Consider the following 17,957-nt stretch of genomic DNA (forward strand, 5'->3'; position numbering starts at 1 on the left):
CTATATTTTTCTTATTCTCCTCCAAGTCCAGCTGAATTGCAGCATTAGGTTTATAATTATGAAAGGAAAACTAAAGAAAAATGAAGACTGTTTTGAGCCTGGACTATTGGAGAAAAGTGGTACCTTGGTAAAGATAAAGAAGTTGGGGAGAGGAAAGCAAAACAATTTCATCTGAAGAACTTAAAGGGAAGTGGGATACTCAAGTTCCTTCTTATAGGTCCTGTATGCAAGCAAAGTGCATGCAGTTGGCAAAAGGACAAACCAGTTTTTAGCACAAAAATCTAAATTTAACCCAAAACTTTGGGTTTCACCATTTTAGTAAATAATATATTACCCCACGTATTGTTGCCTACTGCCAAAGAGAGTTGGGTTAGCAAAGGGGAAAAGGCAACTTTCAGCTTCCCATCTTAATGAAAGCCTTCTCAAAGGGCAGAAGCCATACCAGAAGCATTTTGAAGTTTATGCCCTTAAGTACCCTGTAGGTATTCTCTTGCTCAAACTTAAAGCTCTCTATTTCTCATTTCCTGGGGTTTTTTTTTTTCTCTTTGGGATCAAATATTAAACTTGTTTTAATATATAATCAAATGTGATATAACTTCACTAATAATTCCTTTTTTGCTTCACCAAAGAATATCTCCAGATAAAAGTGTGGAGTTTGTGCTGTTATTAACTCTTCATTTTATCTTTCCTTGGCCTGGAGATGCAGGAATCCAGGGGCAAGGCAAGTGTACCAAGGAGCTTCAAGTCTATCCCATATGACCCACTCTGCAGTCTAGTCAGTGAGGAATTGTTTTAAGCATAGTTGAGTCTAGACTTACCAAAGTATGGTGCTTCTTATTTGGAGGGAGAGATGGGTGAGGAGGAATAAAAATACCCAATCCCATGTAAGGCCTCAATGAATAGATCCTTTTCTTGGATTCAGGTCTTGCTTTAACCAATAGCGCTTATAAAATCTGGGTGGAGATTTGTGAAGCTCTGCCACACTGTACATAAGCATTTTTAAAGTTCCATTGTTATGACCAGCTTAGGAGTAGGGAGAAGTCCCAAGCCTCCTTATACTGCAAACGTGGCAGGTCTTTGGGAAGAGAAACAAAGGACTGGCTGCTCAGTGTTAGCTGGGGGATGTTTCTACTTTGCACTTACTCCATTTCCTGAGCTGCACTGGTATGGCTTTTAATTGAGGGGATGCAGTTGACAGAGTAGAGTGGGAGGAAGGACACAGTTAAGTGTGTCAGGATTAAGCCCCACCCCACCCCTCCACTTTTCTGAGATATAACTGCCATATAAGATTGTGTAAGTTTAAGGTGTACAATATGGTTTGATATACATACATACTGAGAAATGATTACAATAAGGACAGTTAACAAACACATCCATCATCCTACATTTTTTTTGTGGTGAGAACTTTTAAGATCTACTCTTTTAGTAACTTTTAAGAATACAGTAGTTATAGTCACTATGCTGTACATTAGATCACCAGAACTTGTTCATCTTATAACTAGAAGTTTGTGCCCTTTGACAACCTTCCCCCATTCTCCTGCCTTCTCCCCACCTCAACCCTGGCAACCATAAATCTGTTTCTATACGGTTGATGAAAAAAAAAATCTTTTCTTCTTTTAAGTAGGCTCCACACCCAATGTGGGGCTCAAACTCACGACCCTAAGATCAAGAGTCACATGCTCTATTGACTGAGCCATCCAACCGCTCCTGAGGTTGTTTTTTTTAGATTTGATATATGTGAGGTCATACAGTATTTGCTTTTTTCTGAGTTATTTTACTTAGTGTAATGTCCTCAAGGTTAGCATAAAGCCATCAAGGTTGAGCTCTTAATTTATGTTCTGAAAGTAAGATGAGAGGACCAGTTCCGTATCTTGAACAGTAACCAACACAAATACATGTAATAATGGTCAAAAGAATTCTTGGAGAACCAAAGCTTGGTGAGTTAGGTCTAGAATTTTATCAATTCAGTTTTCAGGGTTTCCTTAAGGTATAGTACTCCTTTAACTCTTGTCTTGGGACCGTAGTTGACTTAACAGGAGAGGACAACGAGACCTCCAAAATCTTTCACATTTTCACACGTGAGTTTGTTTACCTGTTGTGCCAGGCTTTCACTCCTGAAAGAAAAAACAGCATGGAAGAAAGGGTAGTCGGTCAAGTCTGAAAAGCAGTATGGCATAGTAGAAATAAAACATGCATCTTGGGAGGTAGACCAACTGGGGGAAAAAAATCTGAATTCTATTTTCTATCTGTGTATCACTTATCTAGAGTCTGTATTTTCTCCTTTGTAAAATGGGGCTAGCACCTACTTTTGCAGAGATTAAATGAGAAAATCTACTTGATTACATTTAATAGTTGCTAAATAAATGCATGGTAAATTTAGTTCAATGTGTACTAATGCCCAGCATTTTCATTTGTCCGCTTGGTAAGACATTTAAGTTGAAAATTCTTTGTATGTTAATTTCAGCAGTTATCAGAATCACCCAGAATAGAAGGTAAGAAAATGAAAGCATAATTGTAGTCACTAGTTATACACAATCAAAAATTATTTTAATCTTTTTAGTATAGAACATATAAAGAAAAAAAAATATAAAGAACCCTCACATATCCATCATCCAGCTTCTTAATTATCATCCTGTTTCCTTGGTATTGCCAAAAATTTATACCCTGTTGCCACTCCAGATTATTTTGAAACAAATCCTAGATAAAATATCATTTCCTCTTCAATTTCAACAGCTCTCTAAAAGATTCTTGTTTAGGGGCACCTGGGTGGCTCAGTCAGTTGTGTCTGACTTTTGGCTTCACGAGTTCAAGCCCCGCATAGAGCTCTCTGCTGTCAGCACAGAGCCCACTTCAGATTTCAGTCCCAATCTCTCTCTGCCCCTCCCCTGCTCACACTCTCTCAAAAATTAACATTAAAACTTTTTAAAAAGAGATTGTTTAAAAAACTTAATCATAACAAAACATTGTAACTCAACAATGTTTTGGTACCATCAAATATCCAATCACCAGTGTGCAACACACATAGCCCATTTAGTTAATGAATTTATAACTGCATTTATATCTCTTTTTTTTAATGTTTATTTATTTTGAGAGAAAGAGAGTGGGAGCACAGGAGAGGCAGAGAGAGAATCCTAAGCAGGCTCCATGCTCAGCATGGAGCCTGATGTGGGGCTTGATCTCACAACCAAGATCATGACCTGAGTAGAAATCAGGAGTCTCAGGCTTAACCAACCACCCATGCACTCCTATAGCTCAATTCAAGAAAGAGAAAGACTCCAAATTCCAAGCCATTCCTGAGATGCAAATTAAAATTTAGGGGTATTAAATTGAAAGACCTCCCAATAGTCACTTGCCATGCGTGAAGATGTAATCATTTCCAAATTGTGCAGGAAACACAAACAATACGTTGGTTGTAGTTAATGTGAAGAAAGACACTATTAATAGTTATGACAACTTGTTTTAATGGACCTTTATGAATCTGTGGCAAACCAGAAATACATGGTCTTACTCCAGTCGAGCTGCCATAACAAAGTACTCTAGGTTGGGTGGTTTAAACAGCAGAAATTTGTTCCTCACAGTTCTAGAAGTCCAAGATCAAGGTGCTGGCTAATTTGGTGAGAGTTCTCTTCCTGGCTTGCAGATGGCTTCCTCATTGTGTCCTCACATGGCCTTTCCTCTTGCCCAAGCTGAGAGATCTCTCTTGCTCTTCTTCCTCTTCTTATAAGGTTACTACTAATCCCATCATGAGAACTCCACTCTCAGGATCGAACTGAACCCTAATTACCTCCCAAAAGCATAATCTCCAAATACTATCACATTAGGGGTTAGAGGTCATGGATTTTGGGGGGACACATTCAGTCCGTAACACACCTACACATTTATAAAATGACTACCAAATTTAAGTCAGTAAGCTAGAATGCCATATCTAACTCCTTTTCTCTCCCTAAATTATTCTGGCTCTAAGAAACTGAGATCATCATTCCTGGAAATTTTTCTTTCTGCCCTAATATAATCCCCAGTGCAGGTGGAACCCAGAGCCTAATATCCCTACTTTCTCTCTCCATGTGCCACCTCAGTACCAAGGCAACATTAAGTAAAAGTCCTTTTTTAGCTCCTATCAGGGGAATTTTTTCATGAAATGAACAATTTTTCCTCTCTTCCTAGGTTCTCTGTAATTCAAACAAAAGCTGAAGGATCTTTTTAAATCCTGCTAAGCTTGCAAATTTGCCAAAAAAAAAAAAAAAAAAAGTGTAGATGGGGCTGCTTGTAGTCATCCTTGGCCCTTCTCCAGGTTTGCTGGCTGCTATGACTGCATAAGCAACCATGTTTTTACTAGCTGTGGGTGTAGCTGCAGGAGCTGCAGCAAAGAATTTCTGTATCCTAAAGAAATTCTGAAAATCAAACCCCATTTCTCTCAATTTAACCAAATGATTTTGTTGTTGATCCTGAAAATATTAGGTAGGACTTGAAATAATCTGTCCTTCAAAAGTTGGCAGGGAAAAATCCAAAACTTTGCTCCCACTCTAATCTATTGACAATGCTGTGGAGAAACATCCGGTACATGGAGGACAACATGGCTGAACCTATCAAAATTAAAAATACATATATGCCCTTTTGCAGAGCAATTCCTCTGAGAACGTAGATGAGATGTACTTAAATATACAAGAAGGTATGTGTACAAAGATATTTGTCCAAGCATTAATTAGAATATAACAATTTAGAAACTCTATGTCTCTCAATTGGATGATGACTGGTTAAATAATCTGCAGAGGTAAGAAAAATATGTATCTTATGCATTCATATGAAAAAGTCAGATGTCTTAAGTGCAAAGTGTAGAAAAATATATATGGCAGCCTCCCTTTTACATAAAAATTGGGAATAATATTCTTTCTTACATGTATAGGCATGAAGAAATTCTGGAAAAATAAAAAAAGTAAGAGCAGAGGTTATTCTGAGGGTGGGAACTGTATGAATGAAAGACAGTGAAGATGTTTAAAAAGTATTCTGCACCAGTGGATGGATTCAAATAATTTTTAAAATCATTTGAAACCATAACCAACAATTATTAAATGCCCACTGCCTTAAAATATAGTGAGAAAATAAGGTTTCCCAAATGTAAAATATATAAAATATAAGGTTGAGTGAAGTGGCTGCTCCTAACCTGTTCCTGGAAATCAAAGTTCTTGGTGCTTCTGGGGAATGCTGAGATCATTGATTTTACCAAAGGATGTCACTTACTTACTGGAGGTCTTGTCTACAACTCAGAAACGGGTTAGATAAAGACATGCTTCTGCAATCAATTTAAAATTCTTCAGTAGTCTGCCAAAAATGCACATTATTCTTCTGTAAATCTAAAAACGTGCAGGGAGAAACCAGTAATTGTATTGTGGTAGAACATCTTTCTCTTACTTTTCTCTAATGTTAAAATGCTACCCTAAGAGTAAACCTAGTAGGGGAAAGCCTTTCTTATTGATTATAGATTACTCAATTTTGAGTAGATACTGCTGCTTTCCAAAAGACATGTGTTCACCACCAGTCTTAATTATCTTTCATTCCAAGTTTTAGTGACCTTGGCTTACAAAGCCATCTTGATCTTTTCCCTAAGAATTTCAGGTGACCAAAATGCACAATACCAGTGAACACTATTAAATAACATCCCAATGTTTCCCAATGTGAATTACCCATACCACAAGCGATACTCATGGTTCTAGGTAGTATGCGAACAAAGCAGCAAATGTCATATCATATAGTGAGTTATTATTGTTTCTTGTTCAAGCACTTGGCTGGAAAGAGTGTTTAGCTAGGTCTTAATAATTGGCTTTGTTTTCATTATACTAATTTTTAGATATATTATTTCTCTTTTAGAGAGAGGGTGCAAGTGAGCGAGGGCAGAGAGAGAGGAAGAAAGAGAAATGGGGCTCACCCTAAGCAGTGCTCTTGTTCACCTCATGTGGGACTCAAACTCATGAACCATGAGATCATGACCTGAGCTGAAGTCAGATGCTTAACTGACTGAGCCACACAGGTACCCTAGACATTTTTTCTTATTGCCAGAGATCTGGGGCACAAATGATTGTCTGGATTATCCACGCTCATTGAAGCACAACAAACAAGTGCAGGTGCTGTTACATAGGTTTCAGGTCACAAATCACAAAAATCCAAATGTCTTTTCTCAGGGCCTAACTTTCCTTGACTCAAATTCACCCCATGGGCTTCCTAAAACACTTAGCTATCCAGGAATTGTATAGTGCACCATATAAACTGGAGTCAAACTGGTTCTCAATGCTACTTATTTTTGCTGTGAGTCCATAGTCAATCTACCAAATAAGGACAAATTGGCTACCTTGGAATCTGAGAGGAATAAATGATAACACACGTAGAGCAAATGGTATGCAGGTTAAATGTTGATTTCCTCTCCTCTTTACTTCTCTTTTTTCTATATTGTCTCCAAATGATCTCATTCACTCCCATAGCTTCAATTACTACCTTGATGTGAATAACTTCTAATTTTCTGCCAGCAATACTGAATTTGTTTTCAGAGTACAAAACCCGAAGTTAGGAGATACGCCCAGGTCACATGCCTAGAGTGGTTAGAGTCTAGGTTAGAAACCAGTTAAGACTTGAACTTGGGGCTCCTCACTCCAACTGCCATGGTCTTTCACCTTCCCATATTGCCTCAAGTTCTGCGGTAGTTTTTGCATCTGCCTCTCTGTTTTTGTTTTTTTTTTAAACCACTGCCTCTCCCATAATTCAGGCCTAACTTATCTTTCACGTTTATAATGTACAGATGAAAAGACTGGCTCAGTCAGTGAAGTGATAGTTGGTAATGTGTACCTCAGAATTGCCCACAAAAGTTTTTTTCCCTACTTGTTAATTCCAACAAAATTAAAAAAAATTTTTTTTTAATGTTTATTTTTGAGAGACAGAGAGGGAGTGTGAGCAGGGGAGGGGCAGAGAGACAGAAAGGGGGACACATCTAAAGCAGGCTCTAGGCTCTGCACAATCAGCACAGAGCCCGATGTGGGACTCGAACTCACTGTTAGATCATGATCTGAGCTGAAGTCAGACGTTCAACCGACTGAACCACCCAAGCACTCCTCCCAACAAATTTTTTAAAACCATGATATATAAATATATATACACACACACACACACACACACATATATATACACATATATATGTGTATCTATATATACATATATACACACATACATGTGTATATATATGTGTGTGTGTGTATATATATATACACACATATATATATATAAAATACACATATTGAGAAGTCACCAACCCCCTAACCTACAGCACAATGAATCACAAAGTGAATACCCACGTAACCAGCACTTAGGTCAAGAAACCAAATGTTGCCAGCACCCCAGAAGCTCCCTTGTGCCCTCCTCCCAAATATTACTGCCTTACCCAAAGCATACTATTTCCTTTCTTTTTATAGTTTTTACTACCTAAACATAAATCCTTAAATCTAGTTTGGTTTTGTCTGGTTTTTGAACTTTCCAAAGTGGCTATATCAGTATACATTCCAACTAGCAATGTACAGTTTCAGTTGTTCCAATTCTTGGCCACATTTGGCATTTACTGTAGTGTCTATTGTAGCCATTATTGTGAATGTGCAGCAGTATTTCATTGTGGTTTTAATTTGCATTTCCCTGATTGTAAAAGTTGGGTGCCTTTACATGTTTTTTGGCCATTTAGATACCCTCTTTGGTAAATTGTTCAAGTCTTTTACCCCCTTTACTATTGGGTTGTCTTTTTTTTTTTTTATTAATTTTGAGAGAGAGTGAGCACAAGCAGGGGAGAGGGGCAAAGGGAGAGAATCTCAAGCAGGCTCCATGCTGTCAGTGTAGAACCCGATGCAGGCCTCGATCTCACAAACCATGAGATTCTGACCTGAGCCAAAATCAAGAGTTGGACGCTTAACTGATGGAGCCATCCAGGTGCCCTGGGCTGTCTTTTTTTTTATTGATTTGTGGAAAACTATAAATTCTAAATAGGAGCAGACACTTTTCTACTGTTGAACGCATTTGTCTGGTGGCATTAGAATACCACCAACTCCCCTTATTCTGGCCCAAATTCACTAATGAACTCTCTCGGAGGTAATGTAGTCAACTTCATGTACTATTGCTAAAACAAAACAGAATCATTTTGTGCTAGGGAATTTGCTAGAAACAATGGTTTTGAAATGAGACCTGTATTGGAATCCTGCCTAACATTTATCAGCTTTGTGACTTTAGGCAAGTTATTTAGACTATTTTGGCCTCTGTTACCTTACTGGAAAAATGGGGTTAATAATATCTATTTTTTTTTAGTGTTGTTGTGAGGGTTAAACGTGACACAAGATCTATAACCAATTTTGCACAGTGGCTGGCAAACAGTAACATTTAATAAGTGGTAGCTATTATAAATTTGGGTTATTTCTTTGTAGCCTTACATTTCTCTATGGAGGGAGAAAATGAGCAGATAGATGTCCATTCCTTTCTTAGCTTCTATAGTTCTCACTATAAAGTTAAAAAAAAAAAAGCATTTGTTTTAGTTAATCTGGGAATTTGGTTCTTGTGACTCTGTCTCAGTACCTCTAGAGCAGGGCTTCACAAATTACCTGTGGTGCAGTGAAGATTAGGTAACTGTTGCACAACAGACTGAGGGACTATAAGAAGAAAAAATATGGGTAATCAAATTTGTGAATTTATATTAAACCTGGTCAACCAGGAGATGCAGAGGCTGATGGTGATGGCCCTGGAGCATGCTCAGGAGGCAGATGGTGCAGAAGGAGAGTCTCCTTATCACCCTGTTCATATAGAAAAATGCCTAACAGTTGAAGTCATTCTGAAAACCCAATGAATCAAAGACGTCTGCAAACAACAAACAGTACAGTGGGGGAGCATAACTATGTGGACAAGGGCCAAGTGACATGTGATCAGGTCAGTGCGCTTAAATCGGTGATTCAGAAGTGTGAAGATATGAAATAAAAAGAAAGGAGTTGGCTTTCACTGACACCTAGAAAAAAAGGCATTATTTAACAGTAACATAAGAGAAAAAAAGATGATCTTAATGGCATAGAGGACACACAGTTTGCATATCTGGGGGAAAAAAACAAACCCAAAACCTCTCATCATCAAAAAAAAAATTTCTCTCTGGTGAAAGATCATAGGTACCTCTATTAAATATGAATTACTAGAAAAAGCTATTTAAACAAAGACATATAAAACAATACAGATCCACAGACATAAAACTAGTCTTCAATTACTGTAAGTTTCCAAATTCTTATTCACTTTGTGTAAATGCCTTGTCTAGGAACAACAGCAAAGGGTTTGCAGACTGGCATTATCCTGTGGACCATACTTTGGTAGCACTGCTCTGGAGCACTGACAAAAATACTTCTGAATCTGAAGGGCTGAGGTTAGAGCCTGGAAAGTGGGACTGAACTGAAGGGTTGCTCTTGTTCCTGAGTCACCAGCTAGACACCTACTGTTTTTTTTTTTCTTTTTTAAAGTTTGTTTATTTATTTATTTTGAGAGAGACCAAGACAGCACGAGTCAGAGACGGGCAGAGAGAGAGAGGGAGAGAAAATCTCAAGTAGGCTCTGCACTGTAGAGCCTCATGTGGGGATTAAACCCAGGAAACCCTGAGATCACCACCTGAACCAAAACCAACTTTTGGGCGCTTAACTGACTGAGCCACACAGGCGCCCCCTACTGTTTTTTTCTAGCCTTAAATACAACATTGAGTCACTCTAGCTCAAAAACCGTCTATTATTCCCCTTGTATCTAAGATAAAATCCCTATCCTTTAACATGGCATCCAAGGCCTTCCAGGCTGGTTCCACACAACTTTTTTACTCTGATTTTCCACTAGACTGCACTGTCCAATATAGTAGCTACTAGCCATGTGGCTATTGAGCACTTAAAATGTGACTAATTTAGGAATTATAATTTTAATCTTTAATTTAAAATTAAATAACAAATGATACATAATTCAAATACTGCAAAACTTTTAAGTATGTTCAGAATGACTGGGCATGTTAATCTACTTTTTCAACTGTAAATTTTATGGAATCAAGTATTGAGGTATGTTTAAATATAAAATACACACCAGATTTTGAACACATACTTAGTAATGAGAAAAAGACTGCAAAACATTTAAAAACATTTAATATTTTAAAATATTGATCACATATGAAATGATACTATTTTGACTATACTGGATTAAAATTAAATTAAAATTAACTGCAATGGTTTCTTTTTTAATGTGTCTGGCTACTATAAACTTACATATGTGGTTTGTTTTATATTTATATTGGACAGCGCTAGCCTAGATAATCATGCCCAAACCTAAGAATAACTCTGGATTCTTCCCGTTCCCTCACTCATGTCAACTCATTAGCAATACAGGTCAGGTCTAATCACCAAATATATCTTCAAATTATCCACCTTTTCTCTATTGCTACCAACCATGTCACTCCTTTCCTAAAACCCTTTGATGCCTTCTACCACACTTAAACTTACCAAGGCAGCCGACTACTTCTACCATTCTTGCTTTCTAAACTTGTTACATTGACCTCCTTGCTATGCACAACAAACTCTTTCTCACCTTAGGATTTTGCTCTGCTATTCCCTTTGGTCTCAAATACTGTCCTTATTCCCATTTAGGTCTTAGCTCAGAGAATACCTTCTCTTGATCAACCAAGAAGCTTTTTCTTGATCAACCTCCAAAATTTTGCCTGTTCTCTCCCCTAGAGAAACACTTTATTCAAATACCCTTTTATTTTCTTAATGGAGCATATTATAAGATACTATCTTTCCTTTTGAAAAACTTATTTATGGTCTGTTCCTTGCACTAGCAACAGGAGCAGGAACCTTGTTGGTTTTGTTGCTGCTTAATCTATTCCAGTATTTACAACAGTGCCAGTTACAGAAGGGTGCTCATGAAACAACTTCAATGAATATCTAATTGCCTGCCAGACATATCTGCTTGGCTGTCTCACAAACACTTCAAATTCAACCAGGTCAAAACAGAACCTTATAACAGGTTACTCTTCTTCCGTGTTTCTAATCTCAGTGAAGACAGGACCATCTTTCCAACTGCTCCCCCAACACACCTGGGAGTCATCTTTGACATCTCCCTGTCATTCCCTTACCCGCTCAACCAAATCACCAAACTCTCAATAACTACTTTGGCCACACTCTTTACACTAGTTGTCACTATCTCCGTCCAAGGCATTACTCTCTCACATATTACTGTTTTTTCCAAACTGTTTTCCATGCCTCTGAGTTTTGCATAAGTCTGATCTGCCTACCATGCAAATCCATTTCTAGGACACTTAACGGGTTCCTCTTTGCTCTCAAAAGCTAATCTCTGCACATACCACTCAAGGTCTTCACGATTAAACGTCTTCAAGAACATCTCTAGGCACTCCTAAAACAGCATTATCTTCTTTACTCAACACTCTCTTCAAAGTTTGTCTCCTAACTTTGCATGCATTGCATCCTCTGCCTGGAAGACTCTTCCCCAATTCCTTATTAAAGCTAATTGCTTCCCCAGTCCTCCCTCCCAGGTGAGTAAAGGATTTCTCCTGTATGGGATTTCGCAGTATTCTGCAGTTTACCCTGATTTACTACTGATGTTTCCTATTTACTTGTCTGCGCTCTATGGCAGATCAAGGAGGGCAAGGATTCCGTAACAATCATTAGTTCAACGTTTACTCCAATCAACTCAATGTTAAAGCATATGATATCAAAAACTTGACAAGTTTTTATCAACTGAAGCCTTGAAAACATTACATCAAAAGAAAACAATATGGCTCCTATGCCACTTACTTTGCTTCTGTTTTAGGCAAAATGTTTTAATAAGTTAAAGACTTACAAGCCTTTACCACGTCAATATCACAAAAGGATAACTGGAGATAAATTACTTATCTGAAGTAATCACAAAATCAAAACGTAATATGGATTTCATTCAAGCTTGTAAACTCTCCTAGATTGAACTCTTGGCGCTGTCTCAGATATTACCAACTCCTAAATATAGGAAGGCAAAATTTGCACGTTAGCAACTTGGGAAAGCCACGTAGGAAAGTCATTCTTAAGCTCATCTGTTAAAAACATACCGGTGTGTTGGATTTCCTAGCAAATCATCACAAGTAAATTAACTTCCAAAGACTTTTACTTTGTAAATTACCACCTCCAAATAAACTTTTGCTACTTTCTTAATACAACACAACAAAAATCTTGACATTCCAGCCACGGAAACACAGACCTCTACCTCCGAGGTGACAGTAATCCAAGGAAAATTAGCAAGCAATTATTTTAGGGTCGCTTAAGTACGAGACGCCTGTGACACCACCGGTATGTTAAACAAACAAAAAAAGGCTATAGAAATAAGTACGTCTTCGTCATGAACCTGACTGCTCAGTTTATGGAAGTGGAGAAAGACCATCCTTCGTTCCTCCTCTTGTACCTCAACCGCTACTCCTGTCCCAATCTGGCTAATTGAATCTGGGGCCACTTTAAGTTAAATCCTAGCCTGCTGGCTGCTCTTCCGTCTCCCAGGACTCTGCTAGGCGACTCTGGTTAACCTCGGAGTGGGGATTCCCCGTCTCGGCGGTCTTGTCAGAGAGAAAAGAAGGTAGGAACACGCACTTTAGTATCCCAACCGCCAGCCCCCGCAGAAAGAGGCGGGAAGACTCGGCCACCAGCCGGGCTGCTCCACCGCGCACATGGCCGGCCGCAGCTCCCACCCCCGTGCCGCGCAGGCGCCGGGCGAGCCGGGACTTGCGGTCGCCGAGAGCGGATCATTCCGCCGCTTTCTTTGTGTGGCTCAAGCTCCACAAATTGCATATTTCCCTCTCGACCGTTAAAAAGAAAAATCAGATCTGTCGTCCCTTTCCTCCTGCTAGAATGAGGTCAGGGAGTGAGTGGGGGAGCGATCTGCGACCGAAGGCAGGGGCGGAAAGGCTCAAGCGAGGGCTTGACAAGGGCCGGGTCCGGGAGGGATGCTGGGAGCTTTGACTCACTCGCACACCATGTGTCCCTCCGCGCGCAGCACGGGGGACTTTTCGGTGGGGATTTTGGGCGCCGACCAGACGCGGCATTTTCGGAAAATAGCGCCCTGTGCAGCTGAAGCGCTTTGTGTGTAGCGGGGCCGCGTCAGCCCGGCCGGGTACGAGGCGCCTCGGGTCCCCGCACCACCTCCTGCTGCTCCCCCGTCGCCGCTCCCGAAGCTTTTCCAGGTCAGTGCGGGTCTGTGTAGGGCCCTGTTACCACCGGATGTGGAAGTTGATCTCTTCGCTGGTAAAAAATAATTCCACTTCCCCCGGAACCCAGATCATCCCCGCGATTTCCTGTTTATTGCATTAAGGCGCCGGGTTTCCGGGGCTCCTAGCCCCGCTTATTCCGCGGGGGTCGGCGGGGTCGGCCTGGACGCCCGCTCCGCCCGCGCCGCAGCCGCGCTTTGTCCGCTGGGCACCCCGCTTCTGGGAGGGGCGGGCAGACATGGTGGCGGCCGCCGCCCCCTCCTCGGCCCCGGTGCGCCGCGGCCTCACAGCCGGCCGGATCCCGGCCGGCTGCCCCGGGGCGGGGATGGGGTCGAGCCGGGGCGGCGGGGGCTCTGCGGGCGCCGGGAGGCGGGCGGTTGGCGGCAGAGGAAGGGAGGCAGGCTGGCGCGGCCCGGCCGGGCCTCTGCGCCCGCCGCTCCGGGAACTGCCGGCCTCTTTGTCTCGGCGGCCTGGCGGCCCCGCCAGCCTACCCGGAGCGAAGAAGGGGCGGCGGGGGCGGCCGGTCCGGGGCGCGGTGTGCTGCGGGGCCTGCGGGACCGGGAGGCGCTCGGGCCGCCGCGGGAGCGGCCGGCCCGGACAGGGTTAACCAGAGGGCCGGGCCCAGCCCGCGCGGGGACGATCGCGGCTACTGCCACGACCTCGGGGACTCAAGTCCCTGAGGGGACAAAGCCCGCGGTTCTGGATGCTCGAGACTTCTGCTCTTGGGACTTGGCCGCCGGGCGGGTGCACTGCTTCGGAAAAGAAGTTGAGAATTTTGCCAGGTCATTTCTGCCTGGACACAGTGAAATCAGTGTGTATTTAGTGTGCTTCGTTGAAGCTGTGCTGCCGTGTTGAATCAGCGTGCGTAGCCTCAGGGGTGCATCGTGAAAACTGAAACCGAAGGAATTATAGAGGCCTGCTTTGTGTGTGTTTCCCCACTTTAAGCTTGTTTTCTGTACACATACTCTTGTTTTAAACCTGATTGGACTGTGGCGAGCAGACGTCTGCTCAAAGGACGGGTAGCGACCACAGTACTTTTGAAGGGGGCTTGGTAATGTGGAAATATTTTAAGTACTCTCTCCGAAGACTGATTTGCTGTCTGGATTCAGGCAAGTTACTTTCTGAAGTACATTTTTTTCCCCCTGAAGTATAGTTTTTATCTGGAAAATGTTTTTGATGTAGTCCGTAAATAATCCTTGTAATTTTCCATCCCAGAATTAAAGATGCGCTGTAATTTATTATGCAGATGTTAGTAGTCTTAAATTCTTTTTGCAGATACTTTATTTCAGTTGTAGACCCACCCAGCTTGGTTTAAATGTGTTCGCAGTGACCCATAACGTCAGCCTTGACACTTCCACTTTCAGGGTCAGACTTTGAATTTAAGGAAATTAAAGATGGCTTTATGCGTTTTAAAAATTCTGTCTTTTTAAGTATTTCCCCCAAAATAACAGCAATAAAATTCCATTACATGTTAACACAAGTCACATATTGGCAAGAGTTGACATTGTTTTGCATTTCTGCAAGTCTTTTAAATGTCTGCTTTAATACAAGACAGCTAGATCTTTAAATCTGCATTCAGTCTGTTGTGGTATCACACCATGTAACTTCTGAAAACTCCCAGAACCCCACTGTATGCTTAAGACTTTTTTTTTTAACTGAGAAATTTGTCATTTTTATCCTGTCACCATACATGTCAAATGAGTATATTAAACAAGATACATTTTAAAAATATGGTTAGGAAGGTTGATTCCTATACTTTTGTCTTGGGTTCTAAGTTTTTTAATTTGGTATTTAGATATATAAACAGTATCAAGAGTAAAGTTTGCTTAATGTACTATATCCTGGAGACTCAGGAAAATATTTTAAGTGACTAACCTTAATTTTTAGTTCCACATCTTAATCTATGGAAGTAAAATATGAATTCCATATTAGATGTACCTGTGAAAACTTGTGTGTAAATGTAATATTTGAAGAAGGGACACTGTCAAAGCACTGCAGGACCTCTCCATTTAAAAGGAATCCTGCAGTGAAACATTTGGTCAAACAATACTTTTGTGATGTAGATACATATATTTAGAGTTAAGTCTCCTAAGTTAGAGTTTGAGTTCTGTCTCTTTCTGTCAATCTGGGTATTTTAGGTTGGGGGCCAGTTATGCTGTAAATGTGCGAAAATGTAAGGCCATACTTTGGTTTAGTGGTTTTGAAATGAAGCTAAATTCATTTCCAGTTGTTTCTGTGAACTCTAGTTTGATTCTGTCAGGCTGTAGTTCTCCACTGTTCCATCAACAGGAAGCATCTGGTCATTCCTGACATAATTGTTTGAAAATGCCAGGTATATTTTTGATGTTTGCCATGCAAATGAAAATAAATATCAGATGGGATCTCCCCCTCACCCAGCATCTCTAAGATGTATTTATAATGGGCCTCATCTGTAGAATGGCCTTTTTTTTTTTTTTTTCTTCCTCCTCTTGAGTACCTCATAAGTTAGGGACAGGTAAGGCAAACAAATCACGAATTCAGAACTCATATGAAATTTTGAATCATGAATTTATTTTGAGTGTGTATTTTTGAGGGTGCAGTGTCCCTTTGAAAGTAGCCTAAGTGTGGATGAATTCACTGATGGTCCATCTTCTCTCTGTCTTGTAAATATTTAAAAAAAAAAAAAAAAAAAGGAAATGAAACATTAAAGTTCAGGGTAACTTAGTTTTCTAGTATTTCTTTGGCCCCAGAGCTTTCCAACTAGTAGTCATTAATTTCTATAGCATTAACATGTCTATCTTGGTATTAGACTTAACTTTTTTGAAGGTGTTATTCCATCATGCTCTCCAGAAGGTCTGTGTACTAGTATTAAGGCCTGTGTGTTTTCCCACCTTGTTCATAACAGTGTTTTGCACAGAGTAGATGTGTTGTTGCAATCAGCTGTCAGTTCAGTTGTTGATGGGCTAGTATACTTGAATTTAGACTTAAGTATGTCCATGATGGAAGTGTAGAGGCTAAAGCTTGAAATGATTTCTCCACTGAAGGTGAATCCATATGCAGTCATTGATACATTTAGAAATAGGAGTCTAAAACTCTTTGTCCTGGTTCTCTTAATCTTTTAATGGGAATAATTGGAAGGGCTGGCAGTTAGAGCCCAAGGTGCTAGTGCACAAATAGAGAATGTGGAAAAGAGTCAGATAATTTTAACTGTATGTTTACCGTGAGTCAACACTATGGTATAACATTTTTTAAAGTAAATGTCATTTTGGAGTTGGTAGAACAACATAGAAAGAGCAGGTGTTATCTCTGCTTTACTTGTATTGGTTGTATTATACCTGGGATATTGTGTCGGTTTTTCAGGTAGAATACTGTCACAATATGCGTGGCCCTTGCATCAGTTCTCAGACTTCATATACAATCACCTGGAGAGCAGAAACATGGAGGCCGAAGCCTAAGTAGGATAGGACCTGGGCCACTGTATTTTTTTCAAGTTCCCCAGGTGGTAGACACTCAAGTTTATAAACCAGTGAGCTATACAGCATATCCAGAGGACCTTGATCATGGAGGAAATGGACATGAGGAAAGGAGAAAAGGCTGAAAAATGCCCTGTTTGGCTCAAAGAAGAGAAAGAAGCTCATCTAAGAAATGATAGCTATCTGTAAATACTTAAAGGTCTATCACACAGAAAGATCAGATTTGATCTGCGTAGAAAGAACTAGGATCAGTGAGTAGTAGGAGGAGGCAGGTTTCAACATTCTTTCAAGAGAAATTTCCATGAAACAGTAAAAATATAATGGGTTGGTTTGGGTGGTAGGCTCTCTACTTTTCACTGATGATGTTCAGTTAGGGATTCTAGGGTGGAGGAATTAATATGCTGAATGAGGATTTGGGCTAGGCATCCTAAAGTTTCCTACAAAGTTTTGAGTTTTTATGATACAGGTCTAGGTTTGCGGTACAGAAGTAGAAGAGCGAAAACTAATTGAGTGAAACAGCTGTTAGCTGGATCACAGTTTTCGCCTTCTTGGATGAAGAGAAATGAGTATTAAGTGAGAGAGCTATTTGATGAGGGCTTTAAACCCAGCTGTAATTTGGCAGACTCAAAGCCTTAAGAATGGTCATACCTTCTGACATGGGAATTTTCATTTAAGGGAATTTTTCTTGATGTAATAAGAATAAGGGTGTGTGCAAAGATTTAGCTCTGAGCATACTAATTGCAGCACTGTTGATAGTAAAAGCTGTGTATTAACATTTGACCCCCCCCCCCCGTCCCACATTAATTATACGAAGTAGAAAATACCTTCATTTTTCAGAAGAGAAAACAGGCATAGAGAGGTGAGGTAGCTTATCTAAAGGAGCAGAGTTAGTATGTGGTAGAGCCAGGACTTGGATCCAAGCAGTTTGATTCCAGAGTCAGTAACTCTTGATCACTGTACTGTAAAATTGTACACAACCTGAATGTTTAACAGTGATTGTTAGGGTACATATTCACAGTGGGGTACTGCCTAGCTATTAAAATACGATGTTAGAAGAAGGTAAAGTCATGAAGAGATGTCTTGACATATGTTAAGTGAAAAAGTAGGTTTAAAAGCAATTCCATTTTGGTTAAAAAACAAATAATACACTTGATCCTTGAACAATAGGGCTTTGAACTACTTGGGTCCACTTATACACAGGTTTTTGTTTGTGTTGTACAGTACTGTACTGTATTTTC

The 17,957-nt window shown here is 40.3% G+C and overlaps 1 protein-coding gene across 7 annotated transcripts in view; it reads left to right on the top strand.

The window, feature by feature from the left end:
- Positions 1–13,034: 13,034 nt before the first annotated feature.
- GABPB1 (GA binding protein transcription factor subunit beta 1) overlaps positions 13,035–17,957 on the top strand; it is a 68,904-nt gene continuing 63,981 nt past the window's right edge. For 2 of the 7 annotated variants that reach the window (XM_027067231.2, XM_027067233.2), the window contains exon 1: positions 13,280–13,304. In XM_027067231.2, the coding sequence (XP_026923032.2) occupies positions 13,281–13,304 (24 nt within the window). In that variant the 5' untranslated portion in view covers position 13,280. Of the gene's footprint in view, positions 13,244–13,279; positions 13,305–14,119; positions 14,377–17,957 lie in introns of those variants that run through there. The other 5 variants (XM_053224028.1, XM_053224031.1, XM_027067232.2 and 2 more) reach the window with 4 other exon arrangements.

This window comes from Acinonyx jubatus, chromosome B3, assembly GCF_027475565.1.
Source record: "Acinonyx jubatus isolate Ajub_Pintada_27869175 chromosome B3, VMU_Ajub_asm_v1.0, whole genome shotgun sequence".
NCBI classification, from domain to species: Eukaryota; Metazoa; Chordata; class Mammalia; order Carnivora; family Felidae; genus Acinonyx; species Acinonyx jubatus.